Here is a 21,553-nt window from a genome sequence, read left to right as displayed (position 1 = left end):
TTGAGAGGTCGGGGCAGTGCGCGCCTCCACGCTAATTAGAAACAGGTGGCCCCATAAAGATAAGAAAGTGCTTCACGACAGACGCAAAGCAGACGAGCCAGTCCGGATGGGCCGGACCAAAAAGCGAAAGGGTGGCAACTAAAATACCCCATTTCTAATGGCAGGCCACCGTTTAGCATAAACGGTGACGCAAGCCAATGGAAATGAGGGGCGGGGCTTCGAGTCCCTTTCTGAAAACCCCTCATCCACAAAGTCTGTTGCCTAGACTACTAGTTGATAAAAGCACCAACGCATCTCAAGCATCCAAAGCCACAGATGCTTGCCTACAACTGTTTCACAAACTAGGTCTCACTGTAAATTATCAAAAGTCATCCACTACTCCATCCAATAAGATAATGTTCTTGGGCGCAGCCTCAGATACTGTCCAGAACAAAACCTTTCTCTCCCAAGACAGGCAACTAAGGTTATGGAACTGGCTCTCAAACTGACCAGAAAAAGGTGTGTTTCAGTGCGTCTGTTCAAGTCACTTCTGGTTATGATGTCCTCAGCGATCATTCTGGTCCCTCTCGCACGCCTGAAAATGAGACCATTACAGGAAGAGCTACAAAAACAAGGGACTCTAACAGAAATATCTTTCGAGGACCTTGTAAAGATCACACCACTAATGCAGGAAGTACTAGTCTGGTGGTCCCAGGCCTCCCATCTTCCAAAGGGCCTCAAGTTCTTAACCCCAACTTCGTGTTAACTAAGGATGCCTCCCTGGAGGGCTGGGGTGGTCATCTGCAGGACCGAAAACTTAAAGGAAAGTGTTCTATGCTCCATGTATATCAATTGCCTGGAGCTCAAGGCCATCTATCTCAGTCTCCCAAGTGTTCATGCCAAGGATAGCAGGGTCCTCATTGCTAGTGCACATGGACAATACCACCGGCATGCACTACCTAAAAATGCAAGGGGGCACGAGATCCCTGACGCTTTCCAAAGAAACTCAAGAACTCTCAAACTGGCTCACAGCTCACGTTCCTGCAACAAGCAATCTCTTGGCAGACAAGCTCCTCAGAACCCAGGAGAGCTGCCACAAGTGGGATCTGGATCCGTCTTTGTTGGGCAGAATCTTCTTTCTCTGGGGGCAAACAAGAGTTGGATCTCTTCACAACAAGCGAGAACAACAAATGCCAGTTCTATGCACGTCTTTACCCTCACCCAGGATTGTGGATGAATGCCTTTTTGATCAGATGGTCTGGACTGGTCCCACCATCCCTCACATAGCGAAGGTTCTCAGCAAGATAAAAGCAGAGCACTATCGCCTCCTCCTGATGCCCAGGTGGCCCAGACAGCATTGGTAAACAGAGCTTCTGTTGGAATTCAACCACATTTGCTTACAAGTATTCCCAACACTGTTGACTATTAGCCAAGGCTAGCTCCTTCATCAAGACCTGACCTCTCTCCACTTATGCACATGACTCCTGAATTCCAGGAATTCATAGAGCTCAATATTCCTCAGGACTTCAGGGACATTCTCTCAAAAGTATGGGCAGAAGCTCCCCTTAAAATGTATAAACTATAATGCAAACGTTTCTGCTTATGGTGCCAGACATCAAATCTCCACCCTCTACAAGCCTCACCTGAGCAGATACTACCCTTTATCCAGTATTGGGGTATCTTTCATAGATTCACATGCTTGAATCATTCTCTGTCGTCGGGTGGGACTCTCACTTCGACGACAGGGAATGTTTCAAGCACGTGAATTTATGAAAGATACCAATACTGGATAACTGCAATTACAGGTAAGTAGCTTATTTCTTATCAAGTATTGGAGTATATTTCATAGATTCACATGCTTAAATCATTCCCCGTCATCGAAGTGGGAGTCCCACCCACTTTGACGCCGGGGAATAATAAAGCATATGAATCTATGAAAGATACCAATACAGGATAACTGCAGTTACAGGTAAGTAACTTATTTTATCTCGCTATCTCAAGGCACATCTAGCTGCAATATCTAGATATAGGCATGACTCACATTCACTCTCTTTGTGCTCATGAAAAATCATCAAACAGTTCATGAAAGGACTGTTCAGAGTTTTTCCTCCAGTAAGGGCTCCTCCCCCATATTGGCACCTAAGTAGAGTTCTATCTCAACTCATGAGGAGTCCATTCAAACCTATACACACAGCAGACTGCAAATTTCTTACATGAAAGTTAGCATTGTTGCTAGTGCTCACTTTGGCCCTTCTTTGCTATTGAAGAAGATGATGGGTGACAATCGGCAGCCTAGCCAAACTTATGATTCAACCCTCTCACTGGATAGGTTTGATCCGAACTCTCTGGAAGGATCTCTATCAGCAATTTGCAGTCTTAAGTCCGGCTCTCACTCGGACTCATGCCCCACGAGGCTTCTTGCTCTAGGAGCAGATGTTATTAACCCTTTGACCAACAATCTCCTAAATGCCTTGCTCTCTTCAGCCGTAGTACCCAGGGCTTGAAAGGCGGCTAAAAATGTGCCTCTGCTAAAGAAACCAGAGGTAGTTGCTACTGATTCTTCTAATTATAGGCCTATTTTGTTATTTCCAGCCCTCTCAAACGTTTTGAAAAAGCATGTCAATCGGCAGCTATCCCATTATCTGGAAAACATTAAATTGCTGCATCCGAGTCAATCTGTATTCCACACCTATTGCAGCACAGAGATGGCGCTAGTGGAGGTGGTCGATTACATCAAGGGTGCTTTAGATGTTCGCTGAAGGGCTGTGCTAATTATGCTGGATTTGTCAGCAGCATTTGACACTATACCCCACTCCACAATCCTGGCACGTCTCTAGACTTTCGGGATCAGGAGGGAGGCGTGGAAATGGTGGCTTCTTTCCTGAAAGGTAGCGGTCAGGAGGTCTGGTGTCCACAGTTTGAGCTGGGGTCTCATGATTTACAGGTGGGAGTGCCACAACGTTCCGTTTTGAGCCCCACGTTATTCAATATATCTCACTGCTCTGGCATTCTTGCCAGAGACTGGGTGCAAAAAATAGTTTCATATTTGGATGACACCCAGTTAATTTTCTCCTGGGGTAGGGATGTAATATTAACTGGCAAACAACTCAGAACTTGTTTGGCGACGTTTTTCAGTGGCTATCTCACTATCAGATAAGTGCAATGCGGGCAAAACAGAGCTACTTTTCTTTGGTACAAGATAGGAGGAGCAATGGCAGTCCTTTTGGCTGGAGGGTGCTTCCCCTCCACTAAGTCAGACTAGCTCTGTTGAAAATCTTGGTTTCAAGTTTGATGGTGGGCTCTCATTTCTAGCACAGGTTAATGCAGTAGTAGGGACTTGATTTGGTCTGCTGCGAGTGCTTAGGAAGTTCCTCCATTTTCTGTTCCTTTCGGTGAGGAAACGGGTAGTACAAGCTCTGGTAACATCTATGCTTGATTATGGTAAAGCACTGTACTTGGGCCTACCTGATTACTTGATCAGTCGGTTCCAGGTGGTTCAAAATGCAGCAGCCCGAACGCTTCTCCGCGTGCCTCGGAAAATTCATGTTTCCTCCTATCTTAGAGAGCTGTATTGTCTCCCTATTAGGAAGAGGGTTATTTTTAAGACCTTGCTATTGATCCACAGAGCTCTGGATCAGTCAGGCGCAGGGTACCTGACAGCAAGAATTCATTTGTATGCTTCCTTCAGGTGTCTGCCCTCAGCCAGTCTTTTTCTGGCCAAAATCCCTTGGATTTGTAGGTCCAAACTGGGGCAGGTCCTTGTCATTTCTGGGACCCTCTCTCTCTGGAATTAACTTCCTTTGGAATTAAGATGCATCTCATCCACCCCACTGTTCCGGAAGAAGTTGTAAACATGGCCTTTTCTGAATGATTGATGTAGCTTCTCTCACTTCTCTTACATAGCACCAGTTGCGTTGCATGAGGACACATTCATTTTTGTTAGGCATGGGGAGATTTAGTGATTTGCCCAGAATCACAGGATGTTCAGCGTCCTTGCCGAGACTCGAACCCAGTACCCAGATTCGAGGTTGACTGCCCTAGCCGTTAGGCCAACTCCTCTCCCCTACTTACCTGTAACTGTAGTTCTCTAGTATTGGTATCTTTCATAGGTTAACATGCAACCCACCCTCCTACCCTGAAATCTCCCCTTATAGCTTGGGATTGAATTCCCACTTGTGCTTTGAAAATCTGAGTGATTCAGCCTCTCTTGGGTATATGCTAGAGGGTGCTATCGCCTGGTTGGCTGAAGTTTGGTTCTTTTTTTTTTTTTTAAAGGACATAGTTAGGCTATGAAAGTGAATGTTCATTCCATTATAGTTTTTTTTAATCATTCATACTGCTTTGTTATGATACAGTGGGACTCCCACTATGATGACTAGAGATTCCTCAGCTTGTGACTCTATGAAAGATACCAATACTGGAGAATTACAGTTACACGTATGAACACTCATTTTCTTCCTGTTGCTTTGCTTTCAGCTTATTTACCAGGTGGACGTTGGATTTGTGTGTTCTGCGATGTGTTTGCAGATGGTCTATTTGCCTCAATCAAATGCTTTTGTAGAGCTCAAAAGGAAGAGCTCCTAAAAAGAAAAGGATATTAGAATTACTGCAAACTGTTGACTGCCACACCCTGTTACCATGCGCCTGTTTAACAGGGGAAAAGCTAAGTGCTCTAGCATGAAAGTAAAGCTTAGTGAAATTATCCCCAGCTACCACTGTCGAACTGTTATTTTAGTTAGTATGTGACTACTAGTAATACTTTGTTTTACTTGTATTGATCATTTTTTGACTAATGTTCTCTTCTTTATTTCTAAAGACTTGTCTTGTTCTTTCAATGCAGATTCACCAGGGCTCTGTACCAGTCTCCTATACGGTGACTACAGTTGCTCCCCATGGGATACCGCTTTGCACAGGCCAGCATATTCCTGCATGCAATACTCAACAGGTTCCAGGGTGTTCTGTGGTTTTTAGTGGACAGCATCTCCCCATCTGCAGCGTGCCACCTCCCGTAAGTAATCTTAAAAATTGTCTAGGAAGCAATGAGTTTATGACTTTCTTTTCAGCAAAATAAACTCTGCTGTTGTCTCCCTGCCCTGCGTGCTCACTGGCTGTGAAAGACCTGTTGGGATCTTAGAGTGAGCTTACCACCGGCCCATTGTTTGCTATGGATTGGCCTTATTTTGTGCCTCATTTGCTTGCTTCTTATTTAATGGCTTGCCTTCCTCTTCTTTTATTTGTCCCTCCTCTGAAGCATAGCCTGTTTACTATCCATTTTATTGGCTGACTTGTATCCTTCCACTTCTTGCTTTAATGATTTAGAATGCATGTGTTTTCCAGCTCCCTTCCTTAGGTGCTTTACCCCATGCCCTGAGACCAGCCCCCATTTCTTGAGTGCTCCGAACTCTTTCTTCTGCTTCTTTCCCTAACTCTCGTACACTTCATGTTGCTTTCTTGCTCATGTACTGTGTTTGTACTCCCCTGTTGCCTCCTCGCCCTTAGTGTCCTTTTTATGTCGAGCCTACCAGACAGCGCAAGCTGTTTGGCTGCTAAAGACCTCATCTTACAGTGGGCTTAAAGCCTTGCCTTTGCTTAACATTGCCTGGCTTGCTTTGTCACTGTCATTTGCTTGCTTCTTATTCGATAGCTTGCTTTGTCCATCATATGTTTCTCCCTCCAGTGGAGCATGCCCTCTTTACTTGCGTCTTTCCACTACTCACTTTTCGGGAACTTGTCTATTTCTTAACCACTCCACTTTTGCATGTGTTTTCCAGCTTACTCCTCTGTGTTTCTCTTCCCCCTCCTGCTCTGTATTGCTCTTTCCCGTTTATGTGCTTCTCTCATTCCCACACTGTTCTCCGGTCTGTTTTTGCCTAAGCACTCCATGAGTCTGTCTTTTGCTGCTGTCTCACGTGTATGCTTCTCTCTCCGCTACTTGTGCTCGTTCTCATCTGAGTGCTTCCTTACCCCCACGGTGCTGCTGTCTTCTCCGCCCCTTACTCTGTAGTGCATTCTATTAGATGTGTGCTTCTGTGGTGTTCCTTCACGCTTGTGCTGATTTAAATTGTCTGCTATATTGAATTGGTAAATAACATTTTAAAAAAGAGAGAAGGTGTTGGAGTCATTCTGTAGGTGTGCACATGGGGGGGGGGGGGGTGAAGCATTCCCCTCCAATGCTGTGCAGCATTGGCAAAATAATTTTACAAATGTAACTCAGCATCTGTAAACTGCATGGCCAAGAGGTCCAAAAGGCAAGATCATTTGGCTTTGCAAATACCCATTATAAGTTAACGTGCTGCATGAGTAATATCCAGATTAAGCAGCAGTATTGTAAGTTGAGTTGTATATCTGTCGATCTTGCCCCACCATAATTGGTGTCTTGGAATTAAAAGACAGAAAGGAGACTCAGCTCTTAGAGGAATGCTTGTATGTAAAGAACCGAGATTTCTGTTTTGCAAAAGATTTGATGTTTATTATTAGTTGTGAGAGAGTACTGAAGAGTGTTTTAGAGCTGGGTAACTATAGAAAATGATTTTGCAATTCTCCCTGTTTTCTGAAATTGAGGATTTCAGAAAAGTGCTATTGTCCTGGAAGACTGGATAGAATTGTTTTCCTGATGATGTCAAAGCCCAAAGTTTAAATGGATTCACTTTGTGTCTTGGGGTCACCGAAGTGCATGAAAGTGAGGTGTATAATGCTCGATACATTGTGCCCCATGGAGAAACCTGGCAGCCAAATTCATTAGGGATGCTGTAGAAGGAATTCGGTGCATCATCTGAAATAAGTTGAGTAAAGACAGAATTATATACAAAAAGGCAGATGAATTTGACAAAATAATAATACGTAATGTAAAGCTGTTAATTGACGTTTAATACAACATCATGGTGTTTGCTTATAAAGCATGGATCGCTTGTTTCACCAGCTAGACTTCATTCATAAAATGGAGATTTAACAGTAGGTGGCATGCAATCTGCTCTAAAACAATCTAAAACTACGAACCATAAGGCAGAGTGTTGGACAGGGCTAGTGTAGGTTCTTTTATCCTTTAAAGCACACACATGTGCTTGAGACTCCCTTAACCTGCTTTTGTGAAACACTAGCATGGTGACTGTACCCTATCACAAAATATAGGGTATTTAAATGTTACCTTGAGCAACTTCACTGGGTATTTAAAATTGGGTACAAATATAGCTGCTGATTCTAAAGCACTAACGCCCTTAAACGAAGGACTGCAGTAAGGTCAATAAAATGAAACCAGAGCAAAATCAGTACTTTCAAATGACAGTGGTGGCACACTGACTCCAAGGGTTTAGCGGGAAAAATTGTTAGTAGTGAAACCCTAAGCAATGAACGTGACTATTCTTCATATGGCCCAGAAAAAAATAGCTATAGCTTAACCATAAACGGTATTTTAACATGCAGATGCTCAATAGCTGGCATAAAGATTCTCTTAAGAAAAAAATCCTAACTGTCCAGGCCCTGCCTGGATTAAACAAAGGAAAAAAAGCATACTCTAAGGTGAAAAAGCAAATTGATCTGTTAAGGCTGGCTTTTGGAAGACCCAATGCAAGACCAAAATACATCTTGTTTCTGAGTTTTCAGGTAGACCATTCCCAGGTAGATTGTTACGTCTTGTTTCTATAGGAGATAAAGATCAATCCTCACTTGCCAGGACTGTTGCTGCTTCATGTGGTATGTTTTGTCTCATTAACGCTTCCATGTTCCAGGCATATAATTTAACACCTCTTTGGTGTTTTTATTTAGGAGCGGTTTTCCTTTGTGTAACTAGTTCCATTAAAGCGAGCACGTTCCACTAAACATGTTAAATAAGGTTTATTTTTCCAACATTGGACCGTTTGTATATTCACATGCTGGAATCATTCACTGTTGTCATGCTGGGCATCCCTGGTATATTATTATAGCAGCAAACAGTGAAAAAATGTACAGCACACAGTACCCATTGCAAAAGGGCCATTGGCCTGTAACTGCATTAGTGTCTTTAGTAACACATCCACGCCATTTGAAGGAACCCAAACTTCAGCCAAAGAGGTGGATTCTTAAACTCTCCTACTCCCCCTAAAGGCCACCATAGCTCAGATTTCTACTGCTCGTTGTGTGTGGGTCCCCTGGCAGAGCTGTGCTGTGACCCTTCAGGGAACCTGAAATTGTTACTATTCTGGTCTGCCCTGGGTGTGAACCAGCCCTGAGGTACTATGTGTTTTTCTTTTTTTAGGGAAGATTACTGTTTTCTGGACCAGAGAGGCCTGTGTCCTGACAACTAACTATCTTCATGGCTGAGAGAGAAATAAAGTCTCTATTTAAACTTTGTTCACCTTGTGGTAACAAGAAGATGTACGCAGATGATCCGCATTCTCAGTGTATCTTTGGCCTTTATCTGATTCATAAGGCGTCAGTATGTGATATTTGTAAGTCTTTTTCGACTAAAACTCTGAAGGACAGAGAAAATAGGTTGACATTATTCCTTATGGACAAATAATTTTCTTCTTTCTAAAGGAGGTGGCCCTTCAGAAAGGATTCAGTGAAAAGTGCCCCTCCATGCACTTTCAAGATGGCAGCGCACTAGAGGAGACTTGTGTAGTTTCCTGAGCATGATTTATTTGGTACAGCGATTGCAGCCACCTCTTTTGGTAATTCGCAGGATAATCATACCTCTAGACACTATAGAGGCGATCAACTTGTAGTGAACAAGAAGCAATATTCAAAAGACTTATCTTCAAAGACATTATCTTCAAAGGCATTGCCGACGACGAGACAGTCAATGACACCTTCTACACTGTTTTCAACCATACTATTGACGAGGACAGTCACACTGTCGACCGCAAAATCACCATCAACTACTCTGTCAACAGGTTATTTAGGACGAGATGTTTTTTCACCATTAACGGTGTCAAGTTTACCTCCAGCTCAAATACTGCAGTCAGACCAAGAAGAGGCTAGTGATTATTCCTCCATGACGGCTTACAGCTCAACTAATTTGGATGTATGATATGCCCCAGCTTTTGGAGAAGAATGTTTATCAGCAAGATTATAAGTCTCAAACTACTCCAATTGATAATGAGAGAGAAACCACCAAGATATTAATGGAACCAGATGTTGTTAAGTGAAGCTGGACGTTTTATCAACGTTGCAGCATATGATGTTTACTTTAACGAAGTTATTACCACAGCAACCAGCCGATAATCTGAAAATGGTGTTAACTGCTGCAGACCCATTCTGCTACCCCCGCCATCTGCTCCTTTACCTGTTTCACCCTCTCGCAACTGTTGCGGATACCTCCTCCTCCATCGCTAAGGCCACCATCCTCTAGATCTCTTCAGGGCACCATCCTCTAGATCTCTTCACAGAGAGGACATGGATGAAATTAGCACCAATGATTTGGTATATTCGGTTAAGGATGGAGAGGAGGGTGAACTTCTACAAGATAATGGAGGATAAGATGGTAGTAGAGGTTAATTCATTGTCCCAAGTGAAAATGATGATGGGACAGACTCCACAGGATTCTACAGATGTTATCTCTAAATTTCATTCATTAATAGAAAGAGCTGTCAAGAAATTCTTCTGCAGTTCAGAGAAGAATTAAGACCCCATTAATGCCATACTTTAGTCTCCCAGACAAGGATATCAAACGCAATGATAATCTGGGCCACAAAAGTTCGTCTATGGAAGCAACCTCAATTAAGACACCTAAATGCCCGGGCAATTCTAGATTGTTATGATCATCCGGTGAGCTTCACATCGCTCCTTCATTCGAAATCATTTTGAAGATAAGAGGGAAGCTGCGAGAACGATCATAAAAGAAGGGTTGCTTACCCCTTCCTTCATTATTGACGTAGCAGTGGAAGTCTGGAACACAGGTTTTCGCCAACTAGCAGGGGTTACTGTACTAAGAAGACAAGGCTCCTGAAAGTCTACAGTCTTCCGTACTGATGTCCAATCTAATATTCTGCATATGCCTTTTGATAGCCTCACTCTTTTTTACAAGCATGTAGACGAGGCTTTGCAAGGTCTTAAAACTGACACCGCAGAGACATTAGGACTTTTGTAGTATCTTAGATATGGGATGTCTAATTCTTGTGGCTCAAGAAGTTCACAGAATTTCAGAGGAGGATTCAATCAATATGGAAGTCAAGGACTTTCAAATTATCCTCAAAGACAGTCTGGATGTGAACAAGGATACTCCTTCAATTGGAACCAAAGAAAGTCTTACCAGATTTTTTCAGGAAAGAAGAGAGATTCTTCACAAGCACAAAGCAATGACAATCAGACAAGAGCTTGACTCCCAGCTTCTACCCTCTTTTCCTTCTGGTTCTCAGAATTTGGGGGTGGGGTGAATATCCCTTTTTGCTTCTGCATGAAAGAACATAACGTCAAGCAAATGTGTGATATAAATTGTCCAATCAGGCTATACGTTGGAGTTCATCCAGAGACCCCAGTTTGTCCACCAAGAAAAGAACATCATCTTCATTTGAAGGAGCTTCAAATGGAAACTTTCATGCTTCTCTTCAAAGGAACCATAAAAATTGTTGTCAAATCGCAAAGGATCCAAGGATTTTAGACTAGGTTCTTCTTCATCATAAAGAAGACTGGTAAATGGAGATCAATACTGGGTGCGTGGCTTGGACTCCAGGGAAGATGGCTGCGTAGTTCTCCGGCACTGCTCCGAAAGAAAGTTCAACACCGATTATACTCGGAATGGCAGAATACACTAAATAATAAAACAAAGCATCTGCCTTCGGAGGGGAAGCTGCACACCCAATGCCGATAAGGAGATGCAATTGTGAGTGCTAATTGCATAAAACCGGCACAAGGTTCCTGGAGCCGCACTCATCAGAAAATGGCACTGTGACTACATGCTGGACTACAATGAGCCTTGCTAAGTTCAGTGAAGGACCCATCAGCCCTCCCTACATCAAGGAGGTAAGACATTAGACACCAAAACAGTAACTGCGCGGTGTATCGTAATTGCAACAGTGAACCTGAGGCAGAGAGTGAAGTGAGTAGCCACCACAGGCCTATGCATTCCCAGAGCACCACCCTGGAGCTCCGAACCGCAATCCGGGCAGCGTAGAAACACACGTAAGAGCAGAGCAGTGCTAAATAAGTATACAGGGCACTACTAACCTTCTCTACTCACCTGTATCCACATGAATGTAACCGGACTGTGATATGCATGCAAGTGGTTCATAGAGCTGCTGTGTGCATAAAATGGCGCAGTGGGCATAAAAGGATAATGCTGCTCCCAACATGAATCAAGTAACCAAGATACTGTTTTACCAGCCCTCCTAATATCAAGGCAGTAAGACCAAACAATTGTGTGTCTTGTGTGAATTATGTGCTGAAACTCCCTATAGTGCCTGCTGGGCAAGTTATGAAGCCGGCGGCAAAAGACGCCTAGGCATTAGCAAAACACTGATCTGTTTACTGTGCACGGCACTGCGAATGTCAGTGCATGGATGTGCAGAATACTTGATTGGAGCAGCAGCAGAGAACAGTGGTAAATAGCATAGCACCGTCTTCCCACCCGCCGCTCCTACACAAAGCTGAGTCATCTTGTGGTCCATGGGGGGGGGGTCAGATATTACGCACTGCGCAGGAAAACAGTATAATCTCTCTTAACATGGTGTCAACACCACAGGCAATCTAGGAGCATTAATAAAGGAAATTCTAGGGTCACCAAAGCAAACTCAATAATGTGATGATCATAGCAGGTTATCTAGTATTGGGGTATCTTTCATAGATTAACATGCCTGAATCATTCCCCGTCGCCGAGGCGGGAGTCCCACGGTAAATTACAAAAGTAGTGCCATAAATAAATAGTAGGCTAAAAAGAAAAAGCCTGAGGCCTAAATCTTAGTAGCCTATCTACCTCCTTATAGTAAAAAGGACCCCACAAGTCAGCTCCAACCAATCAGCTACTAGCACACTCCTCAGATTTTCACCGCACGTCATGTGGAAGGGAGTCTCCCTGAGTGCCACTCAATTTCTACTCTTCAGCTCTTCAGAATGTCGGACAGGAAAGCTCTGTTCAAACCCTGCAGGACCTGTGAAAAGAAAAGGGTCCATGTTGATGGCCAACATAAGGATTGCATTTATTGCCTTTATCCGAAGCATGAGGCAAATGACTGCAAGATCTGCTGCACTTTCCCTACCAAGACTCTTAGGGATAGAGAGGCAAGACTACTTTAATGGCTCAAATCCTCTTCGGCTGAGGAGGAAGATCGAGCCTCTACTTCTAGCAAGAGAGCTAGATCGCATGACAGCTCTTCTAGTGAGGGAAGAAAGCACCACAAATCTTCCCATGATGTCATTGACCCTTTACAGAGGTCACCAAAGCTTTCCTCTGGTCAACAACGTCTCTACCCTCTACAGAGTCTAAGAAAACATCTTCAAAAACCGTGAGTAAAGAACATATCAAAACTGCCTTATTGACGCCCTTGTCTACGTCTATTTGTGTGACGACTTCTGCTCCATCGTCGACAGCAACTGTCTCGACGACGGCCATCACCTCACCTATTCCGTCTACCAGAATCTTAGTCACAACTAAGACTAAGTCCGCTCTTGAAGAATCGTCGATGGGAAAATCATCGATGAAGATTCCGTCAACGACTACACTGTCGACGTCAGATCCATCGGCGACGAAGCCTTCATCGTCGACGAAGGCGTTACCATCAACGAAATCTACTACATCGTCGATGTCTGTCCCGTCGGCGATGACACCGGTCCGTCGACGACGAGCCCATCGACAGTGGTACCGTCGACGAAGAACCCGTCGATGACGAATATACCAATTCCAATCAGCGAGTCGACGGTGATTACTGTACCTTCACAGTCGACGCCCATGTCATCTGGTCTCTCTCAACTCAAGACTTTCCAAAGGCCCATTGCGCAGGATTATAGTAAGATTTCTCCGCTTCTGCCTTCACACCTCTTAGAAACTTACGTAGAAGATGATGATTATGAGGACGAGGATTATGAGGGACCTTATGGCATAGCTCATCATCCTTCTGAGCTTAACATCAAATGTCAGGATGACGACGACGACAACTATCAGGAACAATATTATCAGGAGTAACTTATGGTTCCACATCATAGACATCAGTTCCACAGAAGGGAGTCACCCCAGAGGGAAATGAGTCACCTCCCTCCAACGCTGATACAGGATCTTCAAGCTATGCTTGCGGATTACCGTCAACGATTCCCCCCTCAACAGGCTGTCTCTGAAAATCCACCCACACCAGTGGTGGTTCCTGATCCTTTACCTGAGCCTGTGCTCCTTTTACGCCGGCTCATCCTTTGGGTCCTTCTGAGCAGGGCCAGCATGACACTTCCTCCTCTGAAGAGGAGGTTGAGGAGGGTGAATTACCGGACAATGTTCCCGTTCCGGATCCCTGGGATGAATATATTATTCCGATGCCTACTACGCCTGTTCCGCTACCCTCTGATTCTCCTCCTAAGGACATGGGGGGTTTTCATAACTTGATGCAGTGGGCAGCCGCTAGATTCCAACTGCCTGTTACTGTCGAACAGATTTTATATGATTTCAAGGAAGAGTCCCGTAAAATCACACGTGCTGCCGTGCTATACCCATCATTGACTACAGCTCGCAGGAAGGTTTTAAGATAATGAAGACACCTGCATCCATTCCGGCAGTGCTTCCTCGCATAGAGAAAAAATACAGCGCCCCTGCAAACAGCCCATCTTGTCTTATAGGTCATCCACGACCAGATTCAGTCATTTCGCAAGCTGCCCAACAGCGATCAAAAAATCCTGCAATTCCTATCACCACGCTACCTGATAAGGAAGGGCGTCGTCTGGACCTCATAGGCAAGACATTTTCCTCCATGGAAGCAGCCTCTATTAGAGCTGCTAATGCTCTAGCGATTATCGACCGTTATGACTGACAAATGTGGTGAGAAATGGCGGGTCTCATTGACCTCATCTCGAAAGACCATAGACAGGAGGCCAGGAAAATCCTATTAGAGGGTAAGCGTGCTGCCTCAGAAACGATAGATTGTGCACTGGACATTGTTAACACCAATTTCCGTCAGCTTGCTGGGGCTGCAGTGCTTAGACGCCCGGGGTGGCTTAAAGCCACTACTTTTAGACCTGAAGTCCAAACAAAGATTCTGGACATGGCCTTCGACGGGGATTCTTTGTTTGGTAAGCACATTGATGAGGCCCTCCGAGCTATTAAAACTGACACAGATACCGCTAGATCTTTAGGCGCCCTTCAATACAGGCGCGGGTCTTTCATATGCGCAAGAGGACTTAGTTTTACCAGGGCGCCAGCCAAATCACCCTCCATACCTGTGGGCGTGAAGATTTCGACCTATGCGCACAGGTAGCAATAAATTACATCAGACCGATGGGTTTTGGACTTGGTGACCACGGGCCACACCCTGGAATTTCTCAAACCACCACGTACTACTCCGCCCAGGGGTCCCCCTCGTATTCACTTACTATTCAAAGAAGCCTTAGCAATGCTCCTCAAGAAAGCAATAGAGAAAGTTCCATCATCTCAAAAAGGAACCGGTTTCTATTCTCATTTTTTCCTGATCAAAAAAAAGTCAGGGGAATGGCGACCGATTCTCGACCTCCGCAAGCTCAACACATTCCTCAAAAAGCAAAGTTTCCGGATGGTCACGCTTTCCGAGATTTGAAGCTGTTTAAATGAAGGAGACTTTATAACTTCTCTGGATATGGAGGACGCATATTTCCACATCCCTATTCATCCCAAACATCGCAAGTATCTTCGATTCACAGTGGCTGGCGCCCACTATCAGTTCAAAGTGGTCCCGTTTGGCCTGAAATCTGCACCAAGAATTTTCACGAAGTGCTTGGCACCAGTAGCAGAAGCATTGAGATCGCGAGGAATCCAAGTGTTCCCTTTCTCGACGATTGGCTGCTTAAATGTCCTTCGGAACACAAAGCCAATGTTGCCACAGCAACATGTCTCCATCTCTTAGACTCACTGGGGCTGACTCAATGAGAGCAAATCGCAATTGCTTCCACTTCAGGTCATTCCTTTTCTCGGAGCAACGCTAGACACGGTCCAGTGCAAAGCACTCTTGTCACACGACCGCCAAATAAGTCTCCAAAAATTGGCCACTGTCATTTCAAGAAAAAAGTCAGTTTCTGTCTGGATGTTTGTATCACTCCTGGGGATGTGCTCTTCTGCAATAAATCTCATACCCCTGGCACGGCTCAAAATGAGGCCTCTTCAGGAAGAACTACACCTTCAATGGCAACAAGCCTTGGGGTCTTTCGACGATTCCATCAAGATCACGCCGCGCATAGTAAATTCTCTGCATTGGTTGTCACAAACAGCGAATCTGGCCCAAGGCCTCCCATTCCTACAAACCATTCCAGACTTTGTCTTAACAACCGACGTCTCCATGGAGGGATGGGGAGGTCACCTGCAGGATTTGCAGATTCAAGGAAAATGGTCTCAAGTGCAGAAACAGCAGCATATCAACAGACTGGAGCTCCGCGCCATATTTCTATCTCTGCAAGCTTTTCTCCCAAGAATTGCGGGTTCCTCAGTGCTGGTCCGTACCGACAATATGACCAGCATGCATTACATCAACAAGCAAGGAGGAACAAAATCAGCTACGCTCTTGCAGGCGGCTCAGGAGTTGTGTGAATGGATCACGCTCCACAAGATAACCCTGAGAGCCGAGCAAGTCATGGGTCGCCACAATACTCTGGCGGATACGCTGAGCAGGTCCCAATCAGACTGTCACGAGTGGGAGCTGGAACAGAATATTCCAGGCTTGGGGCAAACCAGCCCTGGATCTATTTGCAACAAGGAAGAACAAGAATTGCCGATACTATGCCACCAGGTTCCCTCAGCAGGGCTCAAGGGGGAATGCCCTGTTCATGCGATGGTCAGGGATTTGTGCATACGCTTTTCCCCCAATACCACTGATCCTGAAAGTGCTCCGCAAGATGAAGCTAGAGGGTTGCCGACTAATTCTGATTGCCCCTCGTTGGCCAAGACAATATTGGTTCCAGGAACTTCTGCTACTGTCTCAAGCCAAGCCCATTCGTCTTCATCCAATGCCGACGATTTTGTCACAGGACGGAGACCAAGTGGTTTATCCGGACCCACGGTCCCTGCACTTGCACGCATGGCTCCTGATTTCTTAGAGTTCAAGGACCTCAACGTTTTGCAGGACTGTCGTGAAATTTTGGCTAACTCTCGGGCTCAGAGCACAATCAAGACTTATCGCCTAAAGTGGAAGCGATTTTGTTGTTGGTGTGAAGCTAATAACGTTGACCCAGTTGTAGCTCCTGCCGAACAAATCCTCCCTTATTGGCTTTTTCTAGCTAAATCTGGGATTACCTTTTCATCGGTCAAGGTCCATCTGGCTGCTCTTTCCAGATTCAGAAGATGCGCTAAACTTCCTTTTCTTTGTTTGTCCTCTCTTGTCAAACAATTTATGAAAGGACTTTTTCGTGCATTCCCTCTGGTGCGGGCACCTCCTCCAGAGTGGGAACTCAACACTATTTTAGCGCAATTAATGAAAAGTCCATTTGAACCGATCGACAAAGCTGATCTTAAATTCCTCACGTGGAAGGTCGCCCTTTTACTGACTCGGACTTCCGCAAGAAGGGTGAGTGAAATCCAAGCTTTCACTATTAAGGAACCCTTTTGGCATTTTACTCAGGATTATGTAACTCTTCGAACGAATCCTAGGTTCATCCCTAAAGTACCATCACAATTTCACCTGAATGAACCGGTAAGGTTAAGAACTTTCTTTACGAATCCATCCAATCCAGCGGAAAGGGCATTATACTCTTTGAATGTTAAGCGCTGTTTAAAATTCTATCTACGGAAGAATAAAGATATCAGACGTTCAAACCAACTGTTAGTGGCATATGGTCAAACAACACTTGGAATCGCAGTGACAAAGGCGACAATCGCCAGATGGCTTGCATCGGCTATTCATTTCTGCCATGAGAAGGCCAACAAACACTCTACAAAGGAGAGCCAAGGCACATTCTACAAGAACTATGGCAACTTCTGCAGCATTGTTTGCTGGAGTGACTCTGGAAAATATCTGCCGTGCTGCGACATGGAAAAATGTTCACACGTTCACTAGACATTACGGTCTTCAATCTGCACAACAGGAAGATGCAGCGGTTGGACAGGCCATCTTACGCCATCTTTTTCACTAAGGTTAGATTCATATATTTTCTCTTTCTGTGCTGTTTATATTGCATTCTGCATTCATGCTCCTATGTTTCACAGATCATGTGTTAATTTGCTTTCAAGACATATTTGACCACATATCGCCACACCTGAAAGCACTCAACTGGCTACCCTACGAAGCTCGAATCCACCTAAAAATAGCTTGTATCACTCACAAGGCGTTACACCACAACACCCCCCAGTACCTAGCCCAAAAACGTACCTTATCGGGAGGAAACAGACATTCAAGGAGGGCAAACAATCTACTTCTGAAACCCTCATGTTTCAAAAAGATTAAAACTTCCAACAGAGCATTCTAAGGGGCAGCGAAAAGAATATGGAACTCGGTTCCACGATATATCAGAAAAATCTCCGCCACGCCTCTCTTCAAAAAGGAAGCAAAATTATTCCTGATGAGCAAATTCCTACCTTAAATCTGCACAACCACGACACCAGATCTACAACCCCCTAACTACCTCTACTCTTGGGTTACCTGACCGCGAAGTGATAACCCACACAAACTTAAACTGTCTTTTACCGCTCAGAACATTTCTTCTCACTGCTGCCACGAGAAGTGAAGACCTACACAAACTTGAATGGTCTTTTACTGCTCAGAACAAGTCTTCTCAGGCTACTCCTTGTTACTTTCAGATTATGTTTCTTTGTATGCAATGTTCCCCTTTGAATGTGTTCACCGTACGCCTTATGTAAAACGCTCTGATATCCTAGCTTGGGTCTGGTTCGCGCTCTATAAAACAATAAAAAAAAGAAAAATACATTTATCTATAAACTATATTAAAAGAGTACACAAAATAAAATAACCAAATTCAACTTCACCATAAAAAAGAGGTATTGGCCAAGAGAATAGAACAATTGCTACATCAATCCAGATAACAGCTAACCGGTAACCACAAAATAAATGGTTTCACGGTCACTCCTATAGATAATTACACACACTCGCATACCCAAGTAGGTCTAGGGGTGTGTATATATGTATGTACATTTTTTGTGTATATGTGAATATATACTATTTACACACAGTGGAGAACACACGCTCTCTCTAAGATAACAAGTGGAAAACCACACAATAAAGTTTTCTGTTGGAACTACCGAAATTTCACTCCCTCCTCAGCATTAAGCAAATACCACTACGTATTGATGCATAGTATGGGAATCTAGAAGACGTCCACGCTGCAAAAAACTAGTTACCTACCTGCACACTCACAACAATAAAAACATGCAAAAAATTTAACACCTATTCAACTGACATACACAATCACAGGGTAAAAGGAAAAATAATCTGAGTTAGCACTCACACAAAGGGGGTGGTAGCCGAAGCCAGAAGGATCTAAAAATACAAAACAAGTAGCACTTTCCATCTCTACCTACTAGATGGCAGAATATATGCATGGTAACAAACTATGGCAGCCAGGGAAACCATTGCCACACCACCTGGAGTATTCACTGTAACAGTACAACCCTATTGCCCACCTCTAACAGACAGCTGCTCATTGGCCGTACATTAGAAACATTTTACGCTGAAAAGGGAGGCAGTAAACAAACATGTATACAGTCAGTCCAAGACACGATTAGTAGATCCTTTTTTGTTGTGTTTTATCTTTTTATTCAGGTTCTTCATCTAAAAAGCTACAGTGCAGCCAATGCAGTACACCTTAACAAAGGCTTCCTCAGGGCCACTTCATCCATCCACTTGTATCTTTCGAAGATTCACAACGTACAGTTAAGAAAACAATGGCCCGTTTTTAAGGCAGATTTCTAAACGGACTTCTGTCAGAGTGTTTCTCACAACAAAAATCTTAAACCTTGTAAATTCCGTCTACGTATTAATTCAAAATTGTGCAATTAGCCATTCCAATCTGTGGCCACTCTATATAAGCTGCATCCAGAAAATTCCTCCCAACGATCAAAATCATAGGGAAGTCTGGAGACGCCTTTTTCCGAGGCTTAAATGGTTATGCATTTCAGCAGGGTACGGAGCAAACAGCCTCGAGTCCAATTCCCAACAAGCATTGGCATAGCCAATAGGTCTCGCCTTTGGGACCTTATAAGTGTTTAGACATGCAAGTTGATTTTGTTGCACCAAGGATATTGTACTGCATAACTAAATACTTATAAGGTTCCAAAGGCGAGACCTATTGGCTATGCCAATACTTGTTTCTTTTTCTATTCGGTTCTATTACTTTATTTCTCCCTTTCTGACATTTTTGCTTTATTTTCCTTTGTTTGTTTTCCATATTTTCTACTACCTCGTGGAATTATCGCATTCTGTTACTTATGCTACAATTATCTGATCATCCTCTTTCTAAACAAAAGAGGAGATGCAACAGAGACGAGAGACGAAAATATACAGAAGAAAGAAATATATGGAAAGAGCAAACAAAAAAAAAACACGGTGCTAGGAGAAGGTGGTCTGAACCATAAGAATGCAACATATAGAGGTGAAATGCATTAGTTATGAAAAGAGAATAAAGAAAGAGAAAGTCGAGTCGAGAGTAAATAGAAAAATAGTGAACATTTTTATAGCGCACATCAGAAAGGGAATCGTTTCTTGGAGCTAGGTGTAACATTACAGCTAGTGCAATTCAATTTCTTGGTGTACTTTATTACATCGAACTGCCAATGATGAAAGGCTGTGATATGCTCAAAATCATACGATCCTGTGATCTGTATGTGATTCACCCTTCTGTGACCACGTGCTCAACCCACCGAGCTGTCCTGGCCGAGGTTCACAAAGTTACTTCTATGACCTTATAATCAGTCTGTAGACATATGGTTTTGCGTCTCTCAAAGGCTGCCGAACTCCTACGCAGCTTGTAGGGTCATGGTTGTTTGTGGTTGGCGTAACGGTCTCTTCTTTGTGAAAGGTCGCTCTTTGCATGGTGTCAACAAGCAGGCAGCGCTTTTCAGTTGTTGCCTGAATTATCTCAGCCTAGGTGGTTCGAAATGATTCAATTTAATTCTAAGTTAGCAGTATTATGCTTGCATTGTACGGATTGTATTGTAGCGTGTATATAGCGCTTCATACCCCATTGTGGTGCACCGAAGCACATTGTGGAAGAGTGGTTGGTTGGCAGAGTGTTGTACTTGCTGTGATCCTATAAGGGAAGCATGTGCGCGTCATGCTTGAGTGACCACAGCGCTCCTCTCCTCTCCATTGGGGTGCAGTGCCCAGCAGGGATGGAGGAGGTGGTGGGCGCTTTAGGCGAGCACAGTATAATTGCAGTTATTTTACAGGTATAATGTACTCCGCCTCATGGGCTCTGTAAGGCACAAGAAAGAGGCAGGGGTCCAACGGGGTGGTCTGTGCTGGAGCAGGACCAGGAGAGGGAGGGGGGAAGGCAGGATGAAACACGGAGGCTGCTACTCCGCACCAGTGCAGCAGCCGGTCTGTGGGTGCTGTGTGTGTGTGCCCAAAAAAGTGCAATCCAAGGAGGCCGGGTGTTCCATATATCAACATGTGCAAGGCAGAGATGCCGTCGATTGAGTAAAATTATAACAAAGGGGAACAATGGAAGAGCACTTTAGGCTAGGACCCTGAGCCATCTTTAAAGAACAAACATCAGTAGCTCCTTGCCGGACTGAAGAGGCCAGAGTTCACACTGACTCCACTCATGCCCCCGAAGACTTCCAGCGAGCCCTGGTTCGCAGAGGCGAGAAGCAGAAGGTGGGTCATATATTGTAAATGACGCAGGTGACAGGCTAATAAAGAGCGAAAGGTAATGCCGCAGCCCTGCAATGCTGTGACAGTTTCAGTAACAATCGGAGGAAGTGCTGGTGGGAGGAGTTATGTGGGGAGCACCATTCCTAGACAGAACAAGCGTGACGCGGCCGTGAAAGTGATCGCGATCACCAGATGGCGCCAGGAGCAGCAGCAGCCAGCGGGAGGAGCGGGATGCGCTCTGTGGTGGGGGAGGAGCGGTAAAGCACACGAAAGTGAACACGCAGCAGCACCAAAAGTGAAAGGAATCAGGCTCCAGATGGCGCCTCGGGCGCTGAAAGCTTGTGGTTGCGCATGTGCACGCTCGCGTGAACGCAAGCGCTAGGCCAGCCAAAGCGTGGGATAGCACTTTGAAAACCCACGTACTAAATGTCTTGCAGAGCAGCGCATGTGCTGGCTCCGGCGAGACCTAAAAATCGTTCGACTCCTAACTTCACTACAAGTTTGATCGCTGAAGGAATTTTCTGGATGTTTCTCGTTCAGCTTTTTCAAAAGTGGATCCAAACTTTTATCCCGGGTTTGTAGATAGAATGTTGCATTGCCAATCACCCCCTATAGTATAGAAAGCTGATAAGCTTATCTCGAAGTCAGTGGGTCGGCTGTGCTCCCAAGGTATTTTTACC

At 44.5% G+C, this 21,553-nt stretch overlaps 1 protein-coding gene across 1 annotated transcript in view; it reads left to right on the top strand.

The window, feature by feature from the left end:
- The window catches only part of RNF38 (ring finger protein 38), a 655,055-nt gene that overhangs the window by 350,586 nt on the left and 282,916 nt on the right, over positions 1–21,553 (top strand). Inside the window, exon 5 of the mRNA XM_085641112.1 lies at positions 4,820–4,987. Within this exon, the coding sequence (XP_085497238.1) occupies positions 4,820–4,987 (168 nt within the window). The remainder of the gene's footprint in view (positions 1–4,819; positions 4,988–21,553) is intronic.

The sequence above is a fragment of the Triturus cristatus genome, chromosome 2_2 (assembly GCF_964204655.1).
Source record: "Triturus cristatus chromosome 2_2, aTriCri1.1, whole genome shotgun sequence".
NCBI lineage: Eukaryota > Metazoa > Chordata > Amphibia > Caudata > Salamandridae > Triturus > Triturus cristatus.
Note: the sequence above shows the minus strand (reverse complement) of the source record. Positions and strands in the feature narration are given on the sequence as shown.